The 26079-nt window shown below is 55.0% G+C and overlaps 2 protein-coding genes across 2 annotated transcripts; both read left to right on the forward strand.

Moving 5' to 3' along the window:
* Window positions 1-4312: 4312 nt before the first annotated feature.
* On the forward strand, window positions 4313-5109 carry BHLHA9 (basic helix-loop-helix family member a9). The gene has a single exon (XM_068155015.1). The coding sequence runs from the start codon at window positions 4313-4315 to the stop codon at window positions 5045-5047; it is 735 nt and encodes a 244-aa protein (XP_068011116.1). The 3' UTR covers window positions 5048-5109.
* Window positions 5110-7999: 2890 nt separating this feature from the next.
* TRARG1 (trafficking regulator of GLUT4 (SLC2A4) 1) lies at window positions 8000-21899 on the forward strand. The gene is made up of 3 exons (XM_068154510.1): window positions 8000-8482; window positions 15529-15661; window positions 16266-21899. The coding sequence occupies exons 1-3, from the start codon at window positions 8087-8089 to the stop codon at window positions 16271-16273; spliced, it is 537 nt and encodes a 178-aa protein (XP_068010611.1). The 5' UTR covers window positions 8000-8086; the 3' UTR covers window positions 16274-21899.
* The last annotated feature ends 4180 nt before the right edge of the window (window positions 21900-26079 follow it).

The raw sequence follows: 26079 nt of genomic DNA on the forward strand, positions 1-26079 counted from the left end.
TGCACTGAGCTGCAGGGTGGCATGGGGTGAGGGTGGCATGGGGTGGGGTGGCATGGGGTGGGGTGGCATGCGAGGGGGCAAGGTGTGAGGAGCTGTGGGCTCCCATCTCACTCAGCTGCTGGGGTTCCTGCAGGCAGAGTGGAAGAAGCAGCATTGGAGAAACAGAGTGAGAGCCCATCCAGAGGAGCAGAGAAGTGAGTGGCCCTGATGCTGAGTGCCCTGCAAAGGGCTGACACCCCTTGGCAGCCCTATCTGGGGCTGTGCTGGGGACCCACCTGCTCACTCCTTCTCCTTCCTCAGCAGCTTCTGCCCAGGCAGATGAAAGAGCAAAGCCCACACTGGCCTTGGAGATGTGAGTGGTGGGGGAGACACTCAGACCATCCCCTGCCCACCCTGGGCCATGCCCTGCCTGCCAGCCCAGGCCAGGGTGTTGCCCATGGGTGCCTGGAGTGCAGCAAGGGCTCTTCCCTCTCCTCTTCTGCAGGGCAAGTGTGGAGGTATCAAGCAAGGAGTGCCCATCCCCAAGGGCCCCACTAGATTCCATGGATTCACTGGGCTTGCTGCTCTCTTCCCACTCAAGGAGGAGCTCTGTTTCCATGGACTTCCTGTACTCCTTCCCAGAGCCCTGGCCTGCTGCTACGGTGGAGGTGGCAGCACACACCTGCTCAGAAGCCCCTTGGTCCTCCAAGGCTGTCAAGGGGGCAGTGAAGGACCCCAGGTCACTCCATGGTGAGGACCTCCCATTGGATCTGCCACCAGGCTTCAGGCAGGAGCAGGTCTCCAGGAAGAGCAGGGACAGGGCAAAGAGCCTGATGGACATGGAGTCCCCTGCCAGCAGCTCCCTAGCCACAGCCACAGCCATAAGGGAGCTTGTCCTGGAGCTTGACCGCTCCCTCCAGGCCACCCAGGCAGTGACTGAGCAGCTCTATGAGCTGCTGCAGATGCCATTGGCCCAGAGACAAGAGACAGTGGAGGGTGGCAGGGAGCCCTGCAGTGGGACCTCCCACGGGGGTACTCTGCCTTCCTCCCTACCAGGATGAAAGTGCAGGTCCAGCCAGGGCTGCTGGGGGCCAGAGTGTGGCCCCAGTCCCTCAGAGGAGAGCTGCCATGGGGGGGATGCTTGAGGCTGGGAACCCCCTGGGACAGCCTTTCACCTGAAATGTTCAAAAAGGAACCATCTTTTCTCTCTCTCTCTGGTGCCATGGCTCATCCATCTGTCTTGCAGGTGGGGGTGTGACCTCCTCACTGCCCAACCCCACTGGGCACTGCTGGCAGCCACAGAACCGGAGGGTAGGGCTGGCAGATGCCCCACTGGGTGCACTGGTGTCTGGGGATCTGGTGGCCTGGAGAAATGAGCTAACAGGAGCCCCATGAAGTTCAACAAGTGCAGAGTCCTACCCCTGGGGAGAGAAAAAGCCCAGGCAACAGCACAGGCTGGAAAGCAGCTTGGCAGAGAAGGTCCTGGGGAGCACCAAGCTGGCCACAAGCAAAGGTAGACAAAGGTGTCCTGGATTGCAGATTGAGAGAGCTGATCCTCAACTGAGAGGCTGAGGATTAAGAGCTACAGCAGCCAGAGAGACCAGAGGGGCTTGGCCAGGGGTACCTCAGGAGAGGACACGCTCCCATGGGACACTGGCTGCCAAAAGCTGGGCTGAGTGAGCCCTGGGGAACCCTGCGACAAATCTACCCTCCTGTGGGGAGCCCCTTGAGTTTGTCATGGAAGACACTGAGGGCCAGATCCCTCCATCCCTCCCAGGTGCCATCCTGCCCCCAAGCCAGTCCCCAGAGGGGACAGAGTGGTGCTCCCCACTTCCTTGTGACCCTCCCTGGGGCCACTAGGTGCTGGAGCATCATCCCAGGGGGCTGCTGTGGACCCAGTCTCTGGGTGGGCAGGGTGGCAGCGTTAGGGGAGAAGACAACCCCAGAACACACCTTGGGGCTGTGGGACGTTGGGGAGCTGTGACAATGCTGCCAAGGACCGCTGCAGATGGCCAGTGCTCAGCAGTGCCCCAGCTCAGTGTGACACGTCTTGGAGAGGAGGGGTGTCCCTGAGGGTCAGACCCCTCTGTGGGGGCCGGGCAGGGGGCCTGTGCTGTCAGTGGCCTGATTTATGCCTGGCGACAGATAATTGCAGCTCCCTCCTCAGCTGTCAGGCAGCCAGCAGAGCCCTGCAACACTTCTCTGGCTCCAGCCCATAAATCTCCCCAGTGAGTGGTGATAAATCAGTGGGGCCGAGGGAGCAGGGCCTGGGTGGGGGCGTTCCTCCTGGCCTCCCACCCTGTAATGGGCACCTAGGTAGGAAGTGTTCAGGACAAGGTGGAGAAGGCCTAGCAGGATGCACTAATTACAGGCAGCAGGTGGCATCTGATGCCTCTTGATTTACAGCCTGACCCTGCCTGCTTCCCAGAGCTGGGGCTGCATCCCTGTCCAGAGCTGATGTGCTGGGAACCCCAGCAGTGCTCCCCAGACAGCTCCCCAAGGTCATTGTGTGCAGGATGGGGAAGCCTTGGGGCTGCTGCCTGCCCTCTGCCCCATCTCTGACCAGCACCTCCCCAGCAGGGACGGGCTATGTGTCTATTTCAGCCAGCTCTGTACCACACCTCCTCACCTCCCACATCAGCAAAACCCTCCCTGTAGCAGGCATCTGTCCTGCTTAGCTGAGTTTGGGGCAGGCATGTCTCTCAGAGGGCCCAGCATGCACAACCTCCACCTCTCAAGCCCCTTGAAAAGCCCCTTGCTGAGCTGAGCTCACTGGGGCAGTGGTCAGAGGGAGCATCTGCTCCTGGGCAGAGCAAGACTGGGCAGCAAGAAGGCTGCTGGGGAGAACAAGAGAGGCCATAGTGAGCACAGGTGAGTGCTCAAAAAATATTTGTGAGCTTCACCTCCCTTTGAAGTCCTGCTGCCTGGTCCTCCCCCATCCCTGAGGCCCCAGCTCCTGATTTATTGGGTTCCTGGAGCAGAGGCACCTAAATTAGCTCTGACTTCAAAGAGCCAAGAGAGGAGAAGGGCAATAGACAAATACCCCCCTGCTAATTGTGCCTATTGATTGAACGTGAGCTGGGACAATCAGGTAGGAAGGGCTGGATCAAGGTGGGGGCAGGTTCTCCTGGGGCTCTGCTTTTGCACCAGTCACCCCAACAATTTGTCAGACCCACTCCCGAGCCGTTTTCCAAGACATTGCTGTTCACACAGGAAGGCATTTAGCAACTGCTCACTAATGAGCTGATGGCCAAACACACGTGGTGGTCCTGCTCTGCTCAGAGCACAGCAACTCGGTGCCCCCCAGGGCCTCTGGACCTGCCACACCTGGCAAGTCCCTTGGTCCCACTGGCTTGAGGATGCAAGGAACAAGGACATGCTTTCAGCATCTTCCCCAGAGTAAGTGCTGGGCAGGCCCAGCAGCACCAGCCCAGACAGCTCTGCCCTCGGGGCTCCCCTCTGCTGGGAAGGGACAGGAAGGCTCTGCAGGCAGGTAGCACTTTAGCTCTTTTATCACCTGCCCCAATCCCCCCTGCCGCATTCCTGCTTCCTGCTCCGCAGGGCAGAGGCGTGCCAAGCCCCACACATTCCTCTGCTGTCTCCTGGGGCTGCTCCTGCCCAGGCACCCACCTTAGCTCCATGCCCATGGATGCTCCCAGCTCTCTGGGGTGCAGCTGCGTGGAGCAGCCCAAAGATACTGTCTCGAAGGCAGCTCAGTGCTCCAGCCCCGGACCTGGATTCAGCTTGTCCTCCTCTGCACACAGGCAGGAGGCTCATTGCACTCCTCAGCAACCTCCCCACTCTTTGCCTCATCTTCCTCTAGCTGGTAAATGACAGAAATGCTGCAGCACCAGTGAGCATGGGGGAGCAGAGCCCAACTCTCCGTGCCAGAGTGGTGATACCCCAGGGAGCACCTGGCCCAGGCTGAGCCACCAGCCTGCCCAGCAGAAGAGAGGGCAGAGCAGCATGGGGAGCTCCTGCAGCGACTAAACTCTCAGCAGAGTCTGAAGTAACCACTGCAACATGTACCTGGCAGAGGGGCTTCCCCACTGAGGGCTGTGAGCATCCCACCACAAGCACCGTGGGCACCCCAGCACCCCATGTTGCAGCCCAGCACCATGCTCAGTAGGGACAGAGGCCAGGCTGGACTCACCTGGTGCCTCTCCACAAGGCAATACACCTGCAGGCAGGTGAGGAGAGTGGGGAGGGAGCCACGTGACGAGCCCAAGGTGGGTTTTTATGGGCAGCTGCATGTTCCTGGAGGAGTGCCTCCCACACCTTACAGGAGGCAGGACCACAGCAGCACCTCTCCTGCTCCCCCCTGCCAACAGCCATGGGAAAAGGCACCACACCAGAGCCCAACAGCTCAGAAGAGGAGCTGGAAGCAGGGGTTGCACCCCAGCTGTGCTATGGGCAGGGGCTGTGGGTCCCCCAGGGCAGGGAAGCAGTCAGCTGCCTGGGGGATCCAGAAGGGATGAAGGTGAGGAAGAGGAGCAGGCCGGTGCGCTCCAAGGCCAGGAGGATGGCAGCCAACGTCAGAGAGCGCAAGAGGATCCTGGACTACAACCAAGCATTCAACGCCCTGCGCCTGGCCCTCAAACACGACCTCGGCGGCAAAAGGCTTTCTAAAATCGCTACCCTGCGGCGAGCCATCAACAGGATCTCGGCTCTGTCCCTGTCCCTGCACCGCTGCTGGCCCTGTGCCCACTCCGAGTGCCGCGGCCGGGCCGGGGTCCATGCGCAGGAGCTGGGGGGGAAGGCCAACCACCCCCCGCTGCCCTGGGAGCCTGGTCCTGCAGGAGCTGCCAGCTTGCAGCGCTGCTCCCCGTCGCCTCTCCACGCCGGGTTTGCTCCCGAGAGGCAGCTCCATCGCTACGGCAGCCCGAAGGAGAATGGCTCCGTGCCCAGCCCCGTCTGTTGCTCCAGCGGAACCCAGCACCCCGGGCTCCGAGGCGCCTGCCAGCAGAGATACACGGGCAGCCTGCAAGACCCCCTGGCTGGGGCGGTCCCCTGGCAGCTGGGCTATTGCCAGAGCTGGGGACAGCAGCAGTGCCTCCCCATCCACTGAGCTGCAGGGCTGGGATGGCCGCACGGTGCCGGGAAGGTAACGCGTCCGTGGGACGAACGGTGGGAGAGGGAAGGGACCTTGGTGTGAGAGAGAAGTGCTGCGGGACGCTGAGCTCAGCTGCAGTGCTGGCAGGAGCCAGGAGCCCCCATCCTGCCAAACGGGACCCCCGTGCTGCCTGGCCGCCGGGTTCCATCTCTGCAGGAAAGGAGGGGGAGGATGGGAAGCCCCCTGGAATCCTCTGCCAGCTCTGTTTCTTGTCGCGAGGTCTCGCTGCCGCCGGCCGCCACTGTTATTTATTCTCTCTCGCTTGCTCTGTGAGAAAACACGAGTTAAAAACCCTGCCACCAGGGCACTGGCTGTTAATATGCGTGGGGTGGACAGATGGACCGTGGGGATCATGCTAAAGCTCCTGGCTGGCTGGTCACTCCGGCGCCTGCCGGTGCAGGAGGGGAGCAGAAGCAGGGCAAGGTTGGTGCCCTGGGACTGTGGGCACTAAGCTCATTGGTGTGGACGTTCGTGCCCGGCAGATTGGCGAGGCCGGGCTGGGAGGGCAGACAGACGTCAGCTCTTGCAAAACCCACCCGTTCCTTTGTGGGTTCCCCCTGATGGCAGCAAAGTGGCTCTGGTGGGACAGGCTGACAGCATGCTCCTGGCTGGTCCCAGCTGCAGGGAGGAAGTGAGGGAATTTTCATTAAAGGCTCCTTTGGCCCCAGTTCCTGATGGCTTAGAGAGCTCAGGCCAGCTGGGAGTGTTCCCTGGGCTCAGCAAACTGGAACTGCTACAGGAATTAGGGGTTTACAGCCACACATGCCACAGGCAGCAGATTTGGGGACAGGGTAAATCACACAGCTGCTGCAGAGCTCCTCCAGTCCTTCAAGAAGTCAAGCCACTCAGGAACATCAAAACAACCAGCAGGTGGACTGGACTAAGGCTAAAGTGACTCAAGTAGACCTGGATTGGTAGCACAAGGTTGAATCATTTTTAGCTTGGTGGACTCATGCTGGAAGAGGGTAGATTTAAACTGTCTGTTAGGAGGAAATTCTTTACAGTGAGGGTAGTGAGGCACTGGAACAGGTTGCCCCGGGAAGTTGTGTGGATTCCCCCTCCTTGTAAGTGGACAAGGCCTTGAGCAACTGGGTCTAGTGAAAGGTGTCCCTGCTCACAGCAGTGAGGCTCGAACTAGATGATCTTTAAGGTCCCTTTCAGCCTAAACTGTTCTAAGATTCTATGATTCTAACTTCCACCCCAGTGCCCCCAGCTGAGCCCCAGCACTAGTTGGCAGCACACCATAGGCAGGCTCTTTCCCTGTTGGCAGGGAACATGATGAAACAACCATTTAAGCCTTCTGCTCTAGTGCCAGACCCTCACCAGGCTCTCTTCTTCCTGCCTCAGCTCCCTTTTCCCACTCGGGGATTGAGCAAGGAGCAGAGGAAACCTGTCAGCAGCCAGGAGAGAGAGCTCTTTGCTCAGCAAAGGAGTCTCTTTGAAGTGCTGATGGTGTGAGGCATCTTGGCTTTCATCTCCAGCAGATGTTCCCCATGCCAAGAGAAGGCCTGCAGCAATGCCCGCTGAAGGAACTCTGCTTCTCCCCACAGCATCCCTGCTCTGAGTGGCTTTCCCTGCTCTGGCTCTCCCTGAAGCAGCGTGTGCCCCTGTTGTATCCCATTAACACCCATCCCGAGGGGAAAGCCCAGCAAGACCAGCATTCACAGAAGGCTTAAGTGAAGCCCAGCCTTAATCCAGGCACAAACCACCCAAATTAACATCTGTAGGTTTTACCCTCAGCTTTGGTGGTCAGTCAGAGCAAGACAGATGGAAGCAGAGGGCCAGAGAAGCAGGAGTAAGGGGTGATGCATAATCCACTGAGACCCTCCATAGTAGGGTCATCCCACTGCTGTCCCACTGCTGTCTGGGGGCTGCAGGACAAGATAGGTCCCAGCGAAGCAGTTTGGTAGGGGGGTGAGGGAGCAGCCTGGCAGGCTCTGGAGAGGGCTGGGAAGCAGGTCCCAGCTGGCAGCACACTCTCTGGGCACTTCTCAGAGAGGCAGAAGGAGCTGGGTGTGCCCCATAGATGGCACTCACTGCCAGGGAAATCCCTGACAAATTTAGAACTGGAGCATAATAGAGAATGGGTGGGAAACATCCATCTTTGCCAAGCACACAGGATCTGGGTATTTTTTACCTTCTCTCCTGCCCCTTACAGTACCCTCTGCTCCCAAAGATGCTGCTCCTTGGTTTATAGGACATAACCCACCCCTGCGCCACCCACCCTTTCTCCTTTGCAGGTCACTGACCTGATATCCCTGTTCCCAGCTGCTGTGTCTCCAGGTTCACCCACACACATCTTGGCACAGTGTGTCCAGGGCCTCCTCCCACCCTGTGCCCACGGAGGATGCTTTCACAGAGCGTCTGGAGCCAGGAATACCACCGGGCAACCCCACACTGCCGACACCATCACCCCCCCGCGCAGCTCCAGCCTCTCTCCGCAGTGAAGAGGGGATTTGTGGGGCTGGCCTGTGCCACAGATCTCCCCACCCGTCTGGGGACAGGCTTCAACGAGGAGGGACGCAGGGACGGCAGGGCTGCGTGTGCCAGCACCGAGCTGCCCGTGGTACGTCCCCGCAGCTCTGGAGCTGGGGTTAGCAGCCGCGCCCCGCTGACACCGGCTGAGCCCGTTCGCCGCTGGGTTCTCACGTACCGCTGCAGCGGAGCGGAGCCCGTGGGAGTCCCCGGGAAGAGCGAGGGGGCCGGTGGGGCGGGGCCAGGCTGCAGGCGACAAGGGACATCCCGGCTTTCCCGACGTTCCACCCTCCCGCATCCCCGGGGGGCACCGGGTCGGGCGGAGACTGAGCGCAGCCCGGGAGAAGGGGGTGGACGACGTGGGGACGGGGACATCCCGGGGGCGGATCCGCGGCCCCGATCCTGCCCCGGGGGCCGAACCGGGCTGGCCCCTCCTCCGGCACGGCCTCCCGCGGGGCGGCGGGCCCCGAGCGCAGAGCGGCGGCGGCGGGGCCAGCTCGGTGCCCGCTCCGCCGGGCCATGGCCAGCAGCGGCTCCACGCCCGGGGGCCCGGGCCCGGGCCCGGGCTCGGGCACGGCGTTACCCACACGTTTGCAGGAGACCGAGAAGCTACTGTCGGCGACCGACGGTCGGGAGGAGAAGGGCCTCCGCGGTTCCAAATCCTTCACGGCGGCTTTGCCCGGCGAGACGGAGCGCAACGGGCACGGGCTCGCCTACAAGTCGGTGTCGGTCGGGCACCTGGAAGTGGCCCCGCTCTCGCCATCCCGCCTCAGCCTGGGCAGAGCCTCCTCCACGGCCACCAGCACGGTGGCACCGGATCAGGGCCGCCCCCGGGACTACCTGGTGCTCGCCATCTTCTCCTGCTTCTGCCCCGTCTGGCCCATCAACATCGTGGCCCTTGTCTTCTCCATCATGGTGAGTGCGGGACCCGCCCGCTTCATCGCCACCGCCCTCGACGGCCGCCGCGGAGCTGTCCGCGGTGCTGCGCCGGCGGGGACCGAAGGCGGTGGCGGGGACCGGGGCGGAGACCGGGGACCGGGACGGGAGGAGCCCGCCCAGCTCAGCCGGCAGCTCGGGGACCTCAGCCGGCTGTGCCGCTGCTCGTTTCCCGCAGGAAGCTTCAGCTGGGGTCCGGGAAAGGGAAGAGGGTGGCAGGGAGCAGGGACCGGCACTGGGGCCAGGAACAACTGACAGGGGTTGGTGGGATGGAGACGGGCGAGCTGGGATTTGGGGATGAGATCCGCGCGCACCCAGGGCAGGGCTCCGGGAAGCCCGATGGCCCCGGGAATCCCAGTCCCTGACGACGGTCGGGAGCCAGTCTGGGTTTCCCCGGGAAGGAGCTGCGAGGCGAGGCAAAGACAAGGGCTCTTTCTTCTTCGGCCCCTCCCAGCAGCCCTGCAGCACTGGGGAGACCCTGGCTGCAGCCTGATTCCCGCCCTCGGCTGCTTCAAAGGGAGCCTGAAAACCGAGCACCTACAGCTCGGTTACCCTGGAGAAGCAATTTTCTCCATGAAGCATTCCCCTTGCTCAGAAACACCCCAACATCAGCCAGCAGCCTCCCACCCAGCTCAGGTACAGGTGGCTGGAGCAGCACAGCCTGGCAAGCATGGCCATCCCTTTATCCATCAGGACACTCCACTGCTGTACAGCCCCTGGGGCATCTTTTCTTCCCTAGATTTACAACACATCTTTTCTTTTAAACGTCCCAGTTACCAGGTTACCACACAGAAATACACCAAGGGACACCAGTAGCCAGCACCTCCCCAAAACCCACTGACAACTTGAAGGCAGATGCTGGCAGTTGCCACAAAAAGCCCTCTGGGGAGACCAATTTCCATTTTGAGGAGGAATCATCATTTCTGGCGGTGCCAGCTGTCATCTGCGTAGTACAGTGGTGTGGCAGAGCCTGTTCAGGCGGCATCCAGGGAAGCCAGCCAGCCTTGTTTGGCTTTGCACTGCACCGGGAGGGAAAGCAGCTGGGTATTGCATATCCATGGTAATAAACAAGGGCTCTCACGGGGATTTTCCAGCCACATTAGCCTTCATGCAAAATAGATTCTCACACTCTCCCTTGCACGCTTTAGAGCCTCCAGCGTGGTGGGGATGCGCCTTGGGCCACATAAACCCCACGGAGCAGAAGAGTAAACAGTGAAAGCAGAGCAGGAGGCAGTTAATGCTGCTAGGCAGCGAGGTACCAGGGTGTATCTGCTGAGTTAAACCCAAAGGCAGGCAGGACCAGCAAGGCAGGAAGACTGGATGGCTGCTCTCCGCTTCCAAGGCCCTTGACAGCACTGAACAGAGCCTCAGAGCTGGGGAAGAGGATGCCCAACCCCAGGCTTCTGAGGCCACCAAGGCAGAAGACACACTGGGATGAGCTTGTTCTCCAGGACCAGGTTTCTAGCACACACAGCACATTAGCAGCCAGTGTGTCCTCTCTGGCCCCCTTGACAGTCATCTTTGTGCTCTCTGTCCCATGGGACACTTGATTTATTACTGCCCTTTCAAGTCATGGCCATGCCTGTCTCACCACCACCCTCCCACCACCACCTGCCAGCCAGAGTCCCCCACACAGCACCACAGGAGCAGGACAAGGAGTGATCCTTGTTCCATGCTGATGTTGAGGAGCAATACAACATCTGGCTGTGTCCTTTTGTCAGCAGAAAGAGCTCTTGGGGCATCAGCTGATGTTTCACCAGCTTATACCAAGGAGGAATTTAGTTCCCAGGGCCCCCAAGGCTCCCACAGGCTTAGGTCTCCCCACAGAGTAAGACCCAGGAGTGCCTGATCATGCACAAATCTGAGCAAGAATCAGGCTGTCATGATTCCTGGTGTCAGGGGTGGGGGGGAGGGGGCAGGGAGAGGGCCTTTCCACAATGTGCTGACACTCCTTTAGCTCTGCAATTTTCTTTTTCTTCCCTAACTCAATGCATTTTGCACATGAAAGCTTTTTTCTGGGTAACAAGCAGCAGCCAGAGAGGAAAGCAAATGAGTGTGTTTGGGTTTAGTGTATCATAAATCATCTTTCAAAGGCTGTTCCCAGATCCCAGCAGGGCCTATGGCTAGAAATAGAGGGGGGAAAAAAACCCTGCTCTAGCCCCTAGCCTGCTCCTGATATTGCTGGTCTCATGGAAATGAATCACCTGGAGGCTCCTCCACTGCCTCTTGCATAGATTTTCTTTACCAAGTGAGGACCTGACTGTGCTGAAAGGTTCAGGTCTCTCCCTGAGCTGGAGAGTGATGGACACAAGGGCAGCACAGCCCTGTAGAAGCCATTTCAGAGGAGTGCAGGGCAGAGCCAGGTACGACACACACTGTATTGCTGTTACCAAATCCCTTCCCCTTCCTAACAAAGTGCAGTCACATCAGGGGAAGAAGCAGAGGCATCACTCACCAGCACACAAAACTCCAAACAAACGAAATGAAGTGAAAAAGAAAGGTAAATCCAGCCAGAACCAACACATAGCAGTGCCAGGGGCAATTCTGCACAGCACTCAGTGTCCAAAATGAGTACTGTCATTCCCAAAAGGGGTAGGAGAAGTCAGACTCTCCTTCCTCATTTCACAAGGCACAGTCACCTGTCTAAGCCTGATGCTGAGTTATACCTCTCTCAGACGTCTTCAACCAAAGCCAGGTGTGGAGGATGAGTGCTTGATTCTGAGTAGCTGGTGGAAGGCAGCAGAGTGCATCCAAAGGCAGTTCATAAACTGAGAGAGCCTGTGAGGAAGAGGAGGGGACAATTCATCTTCTCCAGCCCTAGGTCTAGCACAGGAATGCAATTGCCTTCATCTGCAGCAGGACAACTTTGGGGTAAAAAAGCCTGAACCGATAACAGTTTGAAAGAGGCAAGAACTCTTTGACTCACCTGAGCCATGGGTGCTGTGGCAGCTCCCACCCTTCCAGCCCCACTTCTGGGGTCTTCCTGATTTGCTGCCACTCCTCTGTCCCACGGAGTCCCTTGGCACAGTGACAGTGACCCCCTCCCCCCGTAAGCCCTCGAGCCTTCCGGAGACGTTCTGCCTCGGCGAGCCTCGATTAATAAACAAGATGTTAATGTTTTTTATGTGGAAAGCCAAACACAGGATTAGTGATACTAGAGAGCTGCAATCAAACTGTTCCACACCAATGAATAATATATGCACAGTAACAAATGCTTGCTAAACACCCCCTGCCAGTGCTGATGTATTTGCCATAATTGTTTGGGAGAAACGAGCAATAAACACTTCCAGAAGCTCCACTGATAAATGCATCAGCTTTGTTAGCCTATATATTTGTCTCTAGAAGACAGCTCAAGCTGCATATTTCACCCACACCCCACCCCCCCAAAAATGTTTACACTTGGTACAAAAATTGGAGCCTGAGATAAAAACCTCAGATGGTGGCAGGGGGCAGCGAGCAGGGCAGGGATCCTGTCGATCTCTGGGCTGCTGCCTCCTCCCCATCGCTTGCCACCAGCCCATCAGGCTTCATCTTGTCACCTCCTGCTCTGTAATGAAAAGAGGCTCTTGGCTGCATCCCATTGCTCTTAGGTATGGTCTGTCAGGCTTGCTGTGGAGCCCAGAAGGGCTTGAGCTCTCTTGGTGTCAGCGGTGGTGGGAATGATCTACAGGGTGGCGTGCGAGCAGAGCAGGATGTTTGCAGAGATGTGGTGGAAGCAACCGTCTGGTTGAGGCTCTGCTGTGTTATTTATGACTCTATTCTATGATTTACGTGGTGACACAAGCCAGAATGAGTCCATGGAAACCTTCAGAGCTGCATTTTACCTCCCTGAGCACTGTGGAGCAGCTGGCAGTGCACAGCCAGGGCTGGGGACATCTTGGCTAGGGTGCTGCCCTGGTATTAAAGCAGGATGGACGGCAAATGGGGCAGGAACGTCAAGTATTTGTTCATTTGAGTTCTCAGTGGTGGTTCAGGGTTGGTGCTGGAGCTGTGTGAGGCCTCCTTACTCTTCAGTTTCTATTTTCTTTCTCTCAAACACTTAGCAGAGGACCCTCACAGTGCAGTTGTTACTTCTGAGACATCTTGTGAAAGGAAAGCAGGGCTGCTTTCATGCACTTCCACCTTTACCTCTTTGTAACTGCCATGTCTGTGGTTTTAACTCAGGGTGTCCCCAGTTTTAGAAGCCACCCTCCAAAGGGAGGAGCCTGCACATGGGATGGGGCTGGGGCGAGCTGCTGGTCCCACAGCCTGTCCCACATCTCCCTTGGAGACCTGGCTCGGCTGAGGCAGCATGGCTGGAGATGGATGGGGCAGGGGAAGGAGCCTTTGACACACATAAAAATGTTACATTCTTAAAAGCATCTCTAAGGAAAGAGTGACTGCTTCAAAGTGACAGGGCAAGAGGAAATGGACTCAGGCTGTTTGGGTTGGACATTAGGAACAGTTCCTTTCCCAAAAGGGTTGTCAAGCCTTGGAACAGGCAAGCCAGGGCAATGGCAGAGACTCCATCCCTGGGGTGTTTTAAAAGCCATGTACACGTGGTTCTGAGGAACGTAGTTCAGTGGTGACTTGGCAGTGCTGGTTTGATGCTTGGACTTGATGACCTTAAAGGTCTTTTCCGACCCAAATGGTTCTATGATTCTAAGGCAGCTAATCTACAAAACCCTGTCCCCACTGAGGTCAAGAGGAATTTTGCCCAACTCCTCCACCAGACCAAGGTGTCAGACCCCTGTGCCAGCCTCCCTCCTTCCCTCAGCCTGCCCTGCTTCCCTTTCCCCTTACCCCAAGTGTTCCCAACCAGGTGAAAATTTTACCAACAGACCTTGAAACCCCTCAGCCAATTTCCTTCCCTCCAAACTCCTTCCTGATGGGTTTCATGGGAGGCAGAAGGGCACTGCATGAATCCAGGAAGGCTTTTTGGTCCCATGAGCCATGCTGGTCACAGACTGCCTGCCTCTTCCCGAGCAGGGAGCTCCTGTTTTGCTGATGGAGGGGCTGCAGGCAGCGAGTGCTGACGCACCGTGAGTAATTTCACCATAATAACCTCACCGGGGTACTGCAGCCGCCCTTCTGCTAAGTGCTAGGTCCTCCCTCAGCCAAGTGCAGGAAGCCCAGCACGCTGGCTCCAGCAGGCTGAGGAGCACTTTGGGCTCTACTCTCCACAGTAATGCTTCTCCCTCCCCAGGAATTCTTACTTTCAGCATTTTTCACTTGGGAACCAAGTGATTGCCAATTACAAGAGCGAGAAACAAGATCGTTCCTTATTCAATCACTTAGTCTGAAAGTTTATGATGCAGCATCTGTCTCTTACACTACTGCTGAGAAGCTGTACTTGGTCTTCAGGTTGCTGTGTGGGGTGGGCATAGGTGGAGGCTTCATCTGCCCAGCAAGTCAGCTGCACCACCGAGCACAGGGCAGTAAGCTCTGAAGCTCAGAGGAGTCAGGCACCAGGCAAGGTCCTGGTCAGCCCACGCTCATACAAACTTATGTCTTTCCCCTTTGAGTGTGAGCTCAAATCCTGCTCCAACCATCCAGCCACTTGCTGCTGTGGCCCCAGCAGCACTGGTGGGAAGAGCCAGAGAAGGTTTAGGTTGGACATGAGGAAGAATTTCTTCCCCAAAAGGATTGTCAAGCCCTGGAACAGGCTGCCCAGGGAAGTGGTAGAGCCACTATCCCTGGAGGGCTTGAAAAACCATGCAGATATGGTGCTGAGGGACATGGTTTAACCTAGCAGTTAAAGATCTTAAAGGTCTCTTCCAACCAAAACAGTTCTGTGATTCTATCATTCTACTAAGCTTAACTAACCCCACTGGAGATTCCCCCAGGGTCTGGATCCCTGCCAAGCCCATGGGTGGCCAGCCCTGACCAAGCAGTGAAAAGCAAAGCTTCAGAGGGAACCTCCAATTTGTGCTCTCCATCCACCCTGGGTTGTCACTTGTTCCCAAAGACAAGGACTGCTGCAATCTGTCCCACCAAGAGCCTCATGTTCAGACACCAGTGCCCACCAAGATCTGCACCAGGCAAGTCCTGTTCTAGCTCCAGCTCTTGGAGCTCTCTCTTCATTCCTCAATGAGTGCACACACAATAATCTCCGGGCGCCTACTTGTGCTTTCCCCCATCCTGTTCCTCAGCCCTGCCACAGCCAGGAGCTCTTTCTTTTGCTTACAGAGCAGGGGAAAGCTCTCACTGAGCTGCCTGAAGCAATCAATAGAGCAGCAGGGGAAATCAGAATGAAACTCAAAGCAGAAGAGAGAAGCTTTATGGACTAGCCCTCCTCTGCCTACAGCACACACAAGAGCAGGAATTCACTGTAGGAGGACTGCATTTTAAAAGAGAGATGGTGAACACAACCCATCTACGCTGATGTAGAAAGCCAGGGTAATGCAGAGGCACCAAAGCACATCCCATCACCAGCTGAAAGCCAGCAGCTATTGCCTGCTTTGCCAAAGCCTGCTCTGCTCACACACACATCCAACAGCCAGCAAAGAGGCCACATGGTGCTCTGGAAATATCCTTGTCTGAGGCTCTGTTTTGCTTTCAGTTGGTCAACAATAGTTTAATCACCACATCCATCACTTCTCCATACAGCATGGAGGTAGGACTCTTTTCCTGTCCTTAGGCTGCAGAGGGGCAGTGGTACTCTGGAAGATGTAGTCCCCCAGCACAGACCCCATGGAACTGAGCTGCTCTGGGGAATGAAGTCTAGAATTTCAGCAGCTTCCATACAGAAATCCAAGAGGATTTCTGCTGCTGCCTGAAGCTATTTCTTATTTACTCCAACAAAAGACAGACTTGAGCCAGTCCAGCTCCTAGCCAGGGCAAGGAGAGCAGCAGTCCAGGTGGGCTGCTCTGGGCACATCGGTTTAGCAGGACCACACAGCCATGGGCTCACAGAGGGGATGTGTGTGCCACCCTCAGACACCCCGGGCTGGCAGATCCAGCAGCTCACATTTTGGGGACTACAGCCAGAGAGTCATCCCCAAGCCATGGCTGCTCTCAAGAGCCTCTTTCTGTGTTTCCTCCAGTCCAGGAACAGCGGGCAGCAAGGAGACGTAGACGGAGCCCGGCGACTCGGCCGCATGGCCAGGCTGCTCAGCATCGTCTCCATTGTCCTGGGGACCATCATCATCGTGCTCTACATCTCACTCAGCCTGAGAGGTAACACCTCTTTCTCTCTTCTCCAGACCAGCTAGGGCAGGAACCTCATGTAGCTCTTGTCTCCAGCTCAGTTCATAGGATACACCTGCCCACCATCTACCACCACCACCCTTGGGCAAGTGGTACTCCAATTTCCACCCCCAACCTCAGTGGTAGGGCACTAAGTATTTCTGCAGTCCAGGCTGGTTTGAGCATCACTTGCTGCACACATGAATGCAAAACACCTTGAAGAACAGGCCCCTTTGCAGTAGCAACACTCCTTAATCAAATGGCCAGAATGGAAAGTCCTCCTTTGTGAGAACTGGTGACCACACAAGGTCCTCCTGGTGAAAGGCATTGCCCTGACAAAGGCTGTGGTGGGTTCAGAAGGGGGGAGGGAGGGGATTGGGGTGGTGCTGTTAAAAAACAAAAGGGTTTCAGGATGTAACTCAACCAAGCCAGAAATGCAATCCCAAATGATTGGGGAGCCTCCCATACACAAACCCCTCTGCCAAACCCAGCAGGACGAGAGCCTCAGCAACAAGCAGAGCTCAGCCCCAGAGCGCAAGGGAAAACAACCTGCGCCCACCGGCAGCTGCCCTCAGACTCTCTCTCTTTGTCACAGGGTCCTAGAAGCCGTTCTAGCATGCGAATACCTCGAAGAGGAGGAAGACAACTTTCCTTTTGGGGGTTTTTACTTTCAGCCTTGCAACAAAAAGTCGTCACAGCGTAGGTGGGCAGCCCTAGACAGCCTGCTCTGGAGCCACCGTCGGGAGGAACCGCATGCTTCTACTTCACCGCCTCTTGGAAACGAGCTTGTGCAAGTGACGGGATAAGGGGAAACAAAACACCAACATCACCAGAAGGAATGGGGATGGGGATGAGCATCGGACGCCCAGCGGAGAGGAGAAGGGGGAAATCCACTACCTCATTCCCCTCCAGCAAAACTCACGGAGTGGGGAGACAACTAAAGTACAAGAGGAGAGAGTTTCAAGAAGGAGGCATCTTTTAAAAGGAAAAGTAATTCATTCGTTAATTAAGGCGAGAACGAGACACTTTGAGGAGTCCTCCTGAGAATCGTGGCAGGAGTCACTGAATGGTGTGGGTTGTTTTTTTTTTTGGGGGGGGGAGGGGTTGTTGGTTTTTAAATCGTCGACTTCTCTGTCTCTACTGAAACGACGACGACCACAACAAACCCCCAAAGCCACCGCAAACAACAACAACAGCAACAACAAAAACAAAGCTCAAACTGCCATCAGGAGCTGAAAGCTGTTCCGTGGAGGAGGAGGAGGAGGAGGAGAGAGAGAGCAGAGCTGCAGCGGGACCACGGCTCTGCCCCGAGTGCAAGGCAGCTGCAGAAGCTGGAGGATGTGGTGGGTGCTTTTGTATTTTTGATGATAAAAAAGAAAAATATATATAAAAAAAAAAAAAGAAATAAGAGACAATGACCATTTGCATGCCTTCGGGAATGTTCTCCATGTCTGTTCCTACGAGCTCTTTTATCACTTAGGGCGGATCTCAAGAGCTGGCGGAGCAGGAGTGTTGCTGCATGAGAGCGCCAGGCTCCTCCTCACCCCGACCCCACAGTGGGGTTTTTAATGGAAGGCAAAGAAATGCTTTCGCTGTGCACCCCCACACACATCTCTCTCCCTCTCTCTCTCTGTGCACCCAAGGTGAGGTTAATACTTGTGGAGCTGAGAAAAGAGCCTGGTTAACCTGTAGCAGCAGTGCCAAGGCATGGAGAGCCTGTTCTGCTCACACCTTTACGTCCATCACACAAAAGCTTTGGTGTGATCCAGTCCCCACCACTGTCGCTGCTCATCTCCCCAACCCTTTCGGGCTTCAGCTTAGGGCTTTCCAGGAGATTCTCAGAGGCATGGAGGAATTTCAGATCCCTGCTCCTGTCCCTGCACCCCTCTCATGCTCTTCTGAAAATCTCCAGGAGCCTCGGAGCTGGCTGGGGTCAGTTCCACAGGCAGTATTATTTTTTAATGGTTTATATTTAACGTAAGAAGAAAACAGACTTTGCTCCTCCTGATCTGCCTGTCGTAGCCTGCTACGTCTTCCACACCGCGCGGCTCCTCGGCCATTTCCCATGGGATCTGACCCTTCCTCCAGCCTCCATCTAGCCCCGGCCCCTCCTCTTCCCCCTCCCTCCGTCCTTGCCGCGGGTTGTTACTGGGGTTGGTCCTCTGCCTGGCTCCCCCAGACTATGCAAAGCTCCATTGCCTGTTGTTTTATTCAGGCTTTGTAGATGGCCCCTGGCCATATCCACTGGCTCTGTGTGAGCTGAGCCTCTCTCTTTTAGCAAAACTTTGTGGGCAGCAGTACAGGGCCGAGAGCTGCACTCCCCAGCCCTTCCGTGGTCTCCAGCTGCCAGCCTGGGACCTGGAAATAAGGACTACACTGAGCAGTGAGGGGTATCAGGGCACTGCTGCTCCCTACCACCAACCTCCTGGACGAAAAAAAAAGCCCAAAACCAACCCAAACTTTAGACCAACCTTAACACTTCTGAGGACTTGTCTACATGGAGAGTCTACTGCACCCCTCGAGGCACTTGACACAGTAGCTGCTTGGCACTGACTTCTCTGGAGTATCTGTGTGGGCACTGCTGGGAAGATCCTCTTGTTGCCTGTTGATTGCTCCTCTTTGAAGTCTTTTCCTTTGCTAGACAGTATTTGAATGCAAGGGGTAAGAAAGCCACGTTCCCCAGCCACACCGTTAACATTTTCCTCTATGTCAAAAGGGATTCCAGGGACTCAGAGCAATAGCACATCACTACAGCACTTTCTTGGGCTCCATTCCCATCCTCCCCCTTGCCAGCTCTTCATTACTAACTGTTGGCTTCCAAAATAGGACCAAATTTGTGACCTTTCTTTTACAATTCATTCGTTGTGAGCTTCAGCAAAGAGAGGCCACTGAGCACTGCCAGGTGTGAGCTCCCACCTGCAGCCACGGCACCAGATCTCTTCTTCCTGAGCTCCTCAGAAACCTTCCTTTGGAGGCTTCCTTGAATCTCCCTTGGAGATTCAAACTCTGAATCTTATGGCTGATGAAATCCCATCAAATCCCCAAAGTTTTTCCCTCTTTAACACTTGACTGCAAAAGCTGCTTGCTGGGAAACATCCATGGTATTTTCTGGGATACATAAGGGCAGTGCTGCCTGTCTGAGCTCTTGGAGTTGCTGAAATTCAGCTTGTGGTAAGAGCTGTGCAAGCTCCTCCTTGGGCAGGAAGAGCTGACATTCAGGGAACAGTGCTGCAGGGAGTTCTAGCCCTCGAGAGTGCCAAGTATTTATTGAGTAAGAATTTAAATGCTCCTTTTATGGTTCTGTGAAGCCTTGCATCCAGAGCGCTGCGCCACACTTAAAGGATTGGAATCTTGCTGCCCCTCACGAGGTGGCTCAGTGCTGTGCTGCTCTGGTTGCATGGATGGCAAAGCTGCTCAGCCACACTCACTCTACAGCTCCAAAGCCAAACCCATGGCCCTTAACAGAAATATCTATGGACACAGATTTCCTCGGAACCTGGTTTTTCCCAAGGGATCTCAGTAAACACACTTCAAAACGGGCTGGGATACCTGCAGGCACAGGGTCCTTTGTGAAGCAGCTGCAGTGGTCCTCACCAGCAGAAGTCCCAAGCTGGTGAAGCACAGAGGAGCAAAGGAGCCAGAATTCATCTGCATGCAGGAGAAGGCAGAAGCTTTCCCCCAAGCCCCCACAATGATGATTTGTGCATGCACCCAAATGTGAGTTGTGCCTCCTGTCTTAGCCTGTATGAGGCTGCTGAGGCAACTGCTTCTGATCTTGCTGTTAAGTATAACAAAGAAGAAAAACTAAGACACTTCATTTAATTTTTAACCTGATTGTACCTGATTAGGTACAACTGCTCTGCTCTGCACTCTGGCTGAAGCTTTTTGGTCCTTAGCCTGCATTTAAATCCAGGGGAAAGCCTCTGCAGTGACTCCTGACAAAATAGCTCCTCTCCTTTTAACTTGGTTCTTCCGTGCTAGAGAGAGAACTTTCCCAGGGTTACCTGGAACATCTTTTCCCCCCAACTTCTCCATCATCTTGCAGCCTGATATTTTGCCACTAGATCCCATGTCACAGGCTTCTAGCCCAGCTCAGCTGCCTACGGGGCTCTTTCAGGTGCATTAATTTGTGTTCATTCAGGAAGGAGGAAGTTGCTGAGATCTTAACCCTTGACACACACCTCACATGTAGCTGTGTTATCAGGAGGTGAATCATGGCAAAACTTCATTCTGGGGCCACCAGCAGGCACAGTTCCTTCTTTGGTCTACATCTTTGGTCCTCATCCTTGCTGATTCTTTGATGAGTTAGTGGTCACCTAAGCTCAAGCATCTTCCCCCATCCAGGCACAACTTGCTCCTCTTCACAGCTTTGTTTTTAGCACACAGGAGAGAGATCCCAACAACTATGTCATGAAAAGATTTTCTCTCTCCATCCCCAAGCCCTAGCACCCTCTCTCCATCCCCAAGCCCTAGCACTCATTTCACAGCTCTTTGCCACCTGCTTGCACCCTCCTCTAAACACACATCAGAGTCCTGTTCTCTGTGTTTGTAACTCTAAGAGTCACCAAGCCCTCAGGATCTGGCCAACTTCTGCCCCTTAGTGAAGCAGGCAACAGGGGAGAGGTGAGAGACCCAAGGCATTCCAGGCTTACCTGACAGCACAGTTGAGCTGGTAGGAGGAGAGCTTGCTGGAGAAGGTGGGAAACGTCTCTAAATGTAAGGCGAAGTAGGAGTTACGCTCGACAAGTGTGAGGCCCTGGTGGGATATAAATACTTGGTTTGCACTGCTGGGGAAGAGCCTCTGAGCAGAACGTGTGGCTGATGGCACCTCTCTGGCACTGGTGTCCCTGGGCTCCTCTCCACAGGGTTTGGGGGAGAGCTGGGCTCTGAGGAGTGGCACAGAAGAGCCCTTGCTGGGTCCAGCAGTGCTAGTTTGAAGGCTTGAGCTGAACGAGATCTTTGCTGCTGCTGAGGGGATGAGCGAGCCTGGGGTTTGCTTTCTGTAGGCTGTGACAGGCAATGATCAGAGGAGGGCTAGCACAGGTCCCTTGATCACAGCAACACGCTGGCTGTGCCTGCAGAGGAGACCAAAGGGATCTGAGCACAAAGAAAGTGACAGAAGGGTCAGTTCCCAAGCTTGTGTTAACCTGGGGTTTGCTCATTTCTGGTGGGTGTTTCACTCCATTCTAGCTTACCCCTCTCTCCCCATCTTTGCCTGGTTAATGTGCTTCCCCCTCACATTTCTACCCCTAGAGCAAAGCAGGAGGTCTCACAGGCTCCTCCATCCCATCCTCTGTGCTTCCTTTAGTTCCTTTGTCTTGTTGGCAACGAGATGTCATGGCTGGGCTTTGCTGAAAGGGGTTATTGAGGGCTAGGGAATTTGCTCCTCCAAGGGTCTGACCCAGGCTGGCTGCAGACTCCAGCATGTCCCACGGCAGTAGTTGACCTTCCAAGCAGAGACTTCTCCATGTAGACAAGGGGAGCAGATCCTGCCTTTTCTGTGAAAACAGAACCCCATTTCCACTTGGTCTGAGTCCAGGGAGAGGCTGCAGAAATGCACCCACTGGGCTGGTCCCATGACTGATCTCTTTCTTTTTCTCTCCCTGACACCCCCACCCCTGTCCTCTCGCTTTGTTACTCGTCACAGAACCACAGCCAAGGCTGCACTGTCAAGCTGAAAGAATTTCAGATTTAAGGTCAAATTCCTTTCAGTGTACATCCTTTAATTTTGGCAAAGACAGTCAGGTTTGGACTGAAAAACTCCCCTGCCTGGGCACAAGCCAGAGGGGCGGTGGGGGAGAGCAGTGGGAATATTTGTAAAGCATTTGCTGACACCAATAGGTAGCAAAATTCAAACCTATAAATACTCATCCAGGATAAGAAACATCAGAAAGGGAATGAGTGCAGGATTCACCAGTTTGGAGCAGGTGTCCTTGTCAGATGGTGCCCAGGACGTGATCCCTCGCCTGGAAGTGCAGGGTCTGCCCCCCACTGCCGCAGCCACCGGCCAGGCACCGGCTCCTCCCGCTCTGAAGCCCAGCTGGAGGAGCTCTGTTTCACACACACAGCATGAGCACACCAGGAACTGCAGCTGGGAGCTTCCCTTTGCTGATCAGTGTTTCTTTTTTCTGCAGGATGATATGGTATAACTTATATACTTTCTTTGTATTTCTTGGCATGAGAAAAAAAAAAAGAGAAATTAAACTGTAACATGCATGGTCAAAGCTGAGCTTGTTTGTTCTGTTCAAGTGAGGGGGGAAAAAAAAATACCCAAGCTATTCCTTTAGCTATTGCTTCACACACCAAGAGCAACTAGATCAGTATTTTGGGTGCAGTGGGTGGTAACTCAGAATCATTTCGGTTGGAAAAGACCTTTTAAGATCATCAGGTCCAACCATCGACCTACCACCACCATGGCCACGTCCCAGAGTGCCATGGCTGTGTGTTTCCTGAACACCTCCAGGGATGGTGACTCCACCACCTCCCTGGGCAGCTTCTTCCAATGCCTGACCACTCTTTCAGTAAGGAAGTTTATCCTAATATCCAGCCTGGACCTCCCCTGGTGCAACCTGAAGCCATTTCCCTCTCATTCTATTACTTGTTACCTGAAGAGAAGAGACCAACACCCACCTGGCTCCAACCTCCTTTCAGGGTGTTGTAGATCTCCCCTCAGCTTCATTTTCTCTGAGTAAACAACCCCAGTTCTCTCAGCTGCTCCTAATAGGACTTCTTCTCCAGACCCCTCACCAGCTTTGCTGCCCTTTCTCTGGGTGTGCTCCAGCGACTCAGTGCCCTTCTTGCAGTGGGGGGCCCCAAAAGTGGCCAGTCAATCCACATGAGCAAAAGGCAGAGGAGAACACCACGAGTCAGAGCAGAGAAAGACCCAGAGAGATCAGCCTTGTGCTGCAGAGACAAGTGGCACCGAGCTCCTCAGAAAGCACAGCTCCTATGGGAGGTCTCCAGCCAGCCTGGCCAGGGAAGGAGGAGGAATTCTCTTTGCTTGCACAGTGGATGGGATGGGAAGCAGCCACTGGGAAGTGCTGCTGCAGCTCAGTATTATGGTGCACAACCAAGTACAAGAGAACAAATTCCAGATCTGCTCCTAAAGCAGAATTATTGATCCAAACCACAGATTTCATGAGTGAATAGCAGTATTTGGTCTCTGCTCAAGAAGCCCAAACAGGCTGCTCCCAGCTAACAAGTCCTTCTTAAGGTTTCTTTAGCCATGGCTTGAAAGCTCAGCCCTTAGCAGGAACATGGGCTCAGTCCTTTCCCAGGAGGAGCTTTTCCATCCAGTCACACTAGAAGGCTGTTGATTGTGTGCAGCCTGTGCCTCAGGTCACAGCCAGAGCTCGTTTCTGTGTGAGGGCACAGCAGTCACCTCAGGCTACTGGTCTGTGATGAAGATTAGTTCCACAACAACTTCATTCAGCTGAATCCTAACGCCCTCCTCTGACTGCATGTCTCTGGCATCCTCTGGGAATGAACAGCAACACAGCCTCCAGCCCAGCTCAGCCAGGAGAGGAGATCTGCCAAGTCTGAGATGGATTAGTTGTCTTACACAGCTCCCTGTAGCCACACACTCAAGCTGTCCAGACTTCAATTCAGGGTAGGACTTACTGGAAGCAACCCAGCCCCACAGCTTCCTGAGGATGACTTCTTCTCTCTCCCACCAGGGATCAAAAATGAGGCTTGATGGCCTCAGAGCTGGGATCAGACACAGCAATTCCACTTTTGTCCATGGCTGTGATGGGGAAAGGTAGATGTACATTCCCTGCAATGCTGGCAGCCCGCAGCATGATTCAGCAACAAATGGACTTAATGGCCCTGCCCAGAGCATGTCCTGCTGAAGAGCTTCCCTCCAAGGCAGAGGCAGGCTGCTCCCCACCAGAATGGCCAGAGACACTAAGGAGCACCAACCACAGCAGCTGGGAGGTCCAGAGCTCTGCTCCCCCAACAGAGCCCACAGGATGGTAGCTCAGCAGCAATGAATCTTGCTTTGCTGGTTGCCTTGCTGTGGTCATGTTTAGGGAATGGTTTTCCCCGTGCTGGTGAGGCAGGAAGGTGAACAAACTGTTCCAGACCAGCTCTGCAGTCCAGCCCCAAACCCCTCAGCCACTGATGGGATGCAGCAGGGCTCTGCTCTGCCTGTGGTTGTCACAGACACTCTCATGGCTCATACCTCTCTTCCTGTCTTAATGATACAAGCTGTAAGAAATTTTTGGGTTGTTTTGTGGAGGGAAAATAATAAAGCAGGAACCCCCCCAGGTACCCAGAGGCAGAGAAGGATGAAGATTAAATGTTTGTGAGCTCATGAAAAACCCATCTGTTATCCTCAGAAAACGACCAAAGGAACGGTAATTAATTAGTTCTCCTAGATCAGCTGCTGCCCACAGCACAAAGCCCAGCCCCTGCAAGCCAGAGCTGCTCTCAGCATTGGCTCTGGCCCCGAGGTTTCCTGTGGCTCAGGTTCATCACTGCCCAAACAGCTGCCAGAGAGAGTGAGTTGCTCTGCAGCCTCCAGCACGCAGCAGCGAGCTCAGCCCTCCTCTATCCCACAGCCTGTTCTCCCCCAGCCCCTGGCCGGCCCTGCAGCTCACCAGGGTGTTGTTAACACACGAGCCACGTTTCTTTGGCCTCTCCATTCCCCACTGCTTGAAATCTGCAAATCTCACCAGACCTGCTGGTTCCAGCTCCTGAACAGCCCCCTCCTGTCACACGACCGCAGTCAGTGCTGCTAACGTTCACTGTCACATGCTAGGGTGAGCACACTCAGGCCTCTGTCTCCAAGAGCCACCAGCCATGATCCTTGCTCACAGCTGTGCAGGGCAAGCTCACACTGCCCTGCAGCAGCTCCCAGGTCACTCTAAGGCTTTCCAGCAAGTCCCTGCCAACCAGCAGCAGCAGCAGCCCCTTGCTTGCCCAACCTGCTGCCTGCACAAGGGCTCTCAGCAACATGTGTGAAGGTCCAAAGAGCCACCTGGGTTTATCCTGGTGGAGAACCAAAACACAGACGTTGAGAAAATTCAGTGCAACTTACTTCTCACTATGCAAGTGAGGTGAAGGAACTTGTGGGTGTGGTTGGTGGTACCCCTGCATGACAATAAGACCAGGCCAGACTGGTCCTGGTGGTGGGAGCTCTCGAGGAACAGATGCAGTCTGCATCTCAGCACGTGATGTCTGAGGTTGCTTTAAGCCACCTTTGGCCTGCTTTGTTCATTCCTTACAAAATTCAGCAGGCAACAAGGCTGGAAGAGGAAAGAGCAAACAGGTTTGTCCTGGAGGAGGAGAATTTTACTCACCTCAAAACCCCTGCACCATGGAGACATCTCCCTTCAGTGGTGAGATTCCCCTTGGAGCATCTTGACCGTGTCACCGAGGTTGGCTGGGCAGAAGCAAGCTGCAGACTTCAAAGGCTGAAGCTGCCAGGCTCTCCTCTGATGTCTTGCTAAAGAGATGGGAGTGCCAAGTGCTTTAGCCTCTTGTTTTATTAATACACTGCTCTGATGGGCTCATCCATAATAGATTGGCCAAGGAACAGCAAGAGATTTACATCCCATTTCCATGTTGCCTATGTTTTCTCCCAAAGACCATGGGCTCTCCACTCACTTCTGCATGTTTGTCTTCACTAATGAATTTGCATCAGCTTTGGGGTTCAAGCAAAGGACAGAAAGTTGGTCCCCAGCTCTTCAACTGCTTTCCATGACTTTGCTCCAGACCTCAGCTACGCAGCAAAAGCACAGGGAAAATGTCTCCATTTTCTCTCTCATCCCTACCTCTGGCTGCTGTTGAATAAAGAAGTGTGCAGCCAGGGGTCTTCTTGGGCACCCTCAAAGCCAGGCACAGCCTCTTGGGGAGTCATCTGTGAAGGAATGGAGCAGGAGCCTCGGGCTGCTGCAGCCACCACAGGCACACAGGCAGCAGCATCGCACAACTGCACCAGGAGAGCCGAGGGCTGCAGAGCTGCAGCAGTGAGACCTTGTGCTGAGCAGCACACAAACACACCTGGCTCTGGCACAGCTCATTCTTGTCTGCAGAGCTGAAAGGAGCTGGTAGCTCAACGCTGTCCAGAGAAGAATAGGTTGCACTCCAAAGTCCTCTCTGCTCACAGGACAAGTTCTTAGCTGTAAGATGAGAAATAAGGATAAATTCAGGGAGTGTGGTGGATGTCTGCTGGGAAACCTGAAATTCACCTGACACAGTCTTTGTAGGCTCCCATTAAAAAGAAGAGAAAAACTGAATTTGACTTTGTGGAGGTGCCAGAAGTCTCCATCTCCCTTTTTGCCTACCCAGAGCCAGCCTTCCCTTTACTGGTGAAGACTTTCTCACAGCACAGCTCTGCGCCTTGCCTCCAGTGCACAGCTGGCACCGCTCCCCTGCAAACAGTCAGAGCAACGAAGCCACAGATC

This window comes from Melanerpes formicivorus, unplaced genomic scaffold (assembly GCF_026170545.1).
Source record: "Melanerpes formicivorus ecotype bairdi unplaced genomic scaffold, bMelFor1.0.p_v2 SCAF_29, whole genome shotgun sequence".
Taxonomy (NCBI): Eukaryota; Metazoa; Chordata; class Aves; order Piciformes; family Picidae; genus Melanerpes; species Melanerpes formicivorus.

Bases quoted from the DNA above. Each gene is read 5' to 3' on its own strand.
- BHLHA9 (XM_068155015.1), top strand. From the start codon at position 4,313: ATGGGAAAAGGCACCACACCAGAGCCCAACAGCTCAGAAGAGGAGCTG.
- TRARG1 (XM_068154510.1), top strand. From the start codon at position 8,087: ATGGCCAGCAGCGGCTCCACGCCCGGGGGCCCGGGCCCGGGCCCGGGC. The intron at 8,483-15,528 runs GTGAGTGCGGGA...TGTTTCCTCCAG, and splicing joins CCCTTGTCTTCTCCATCATG to TCCAGGAACAGCGGGCAGCA.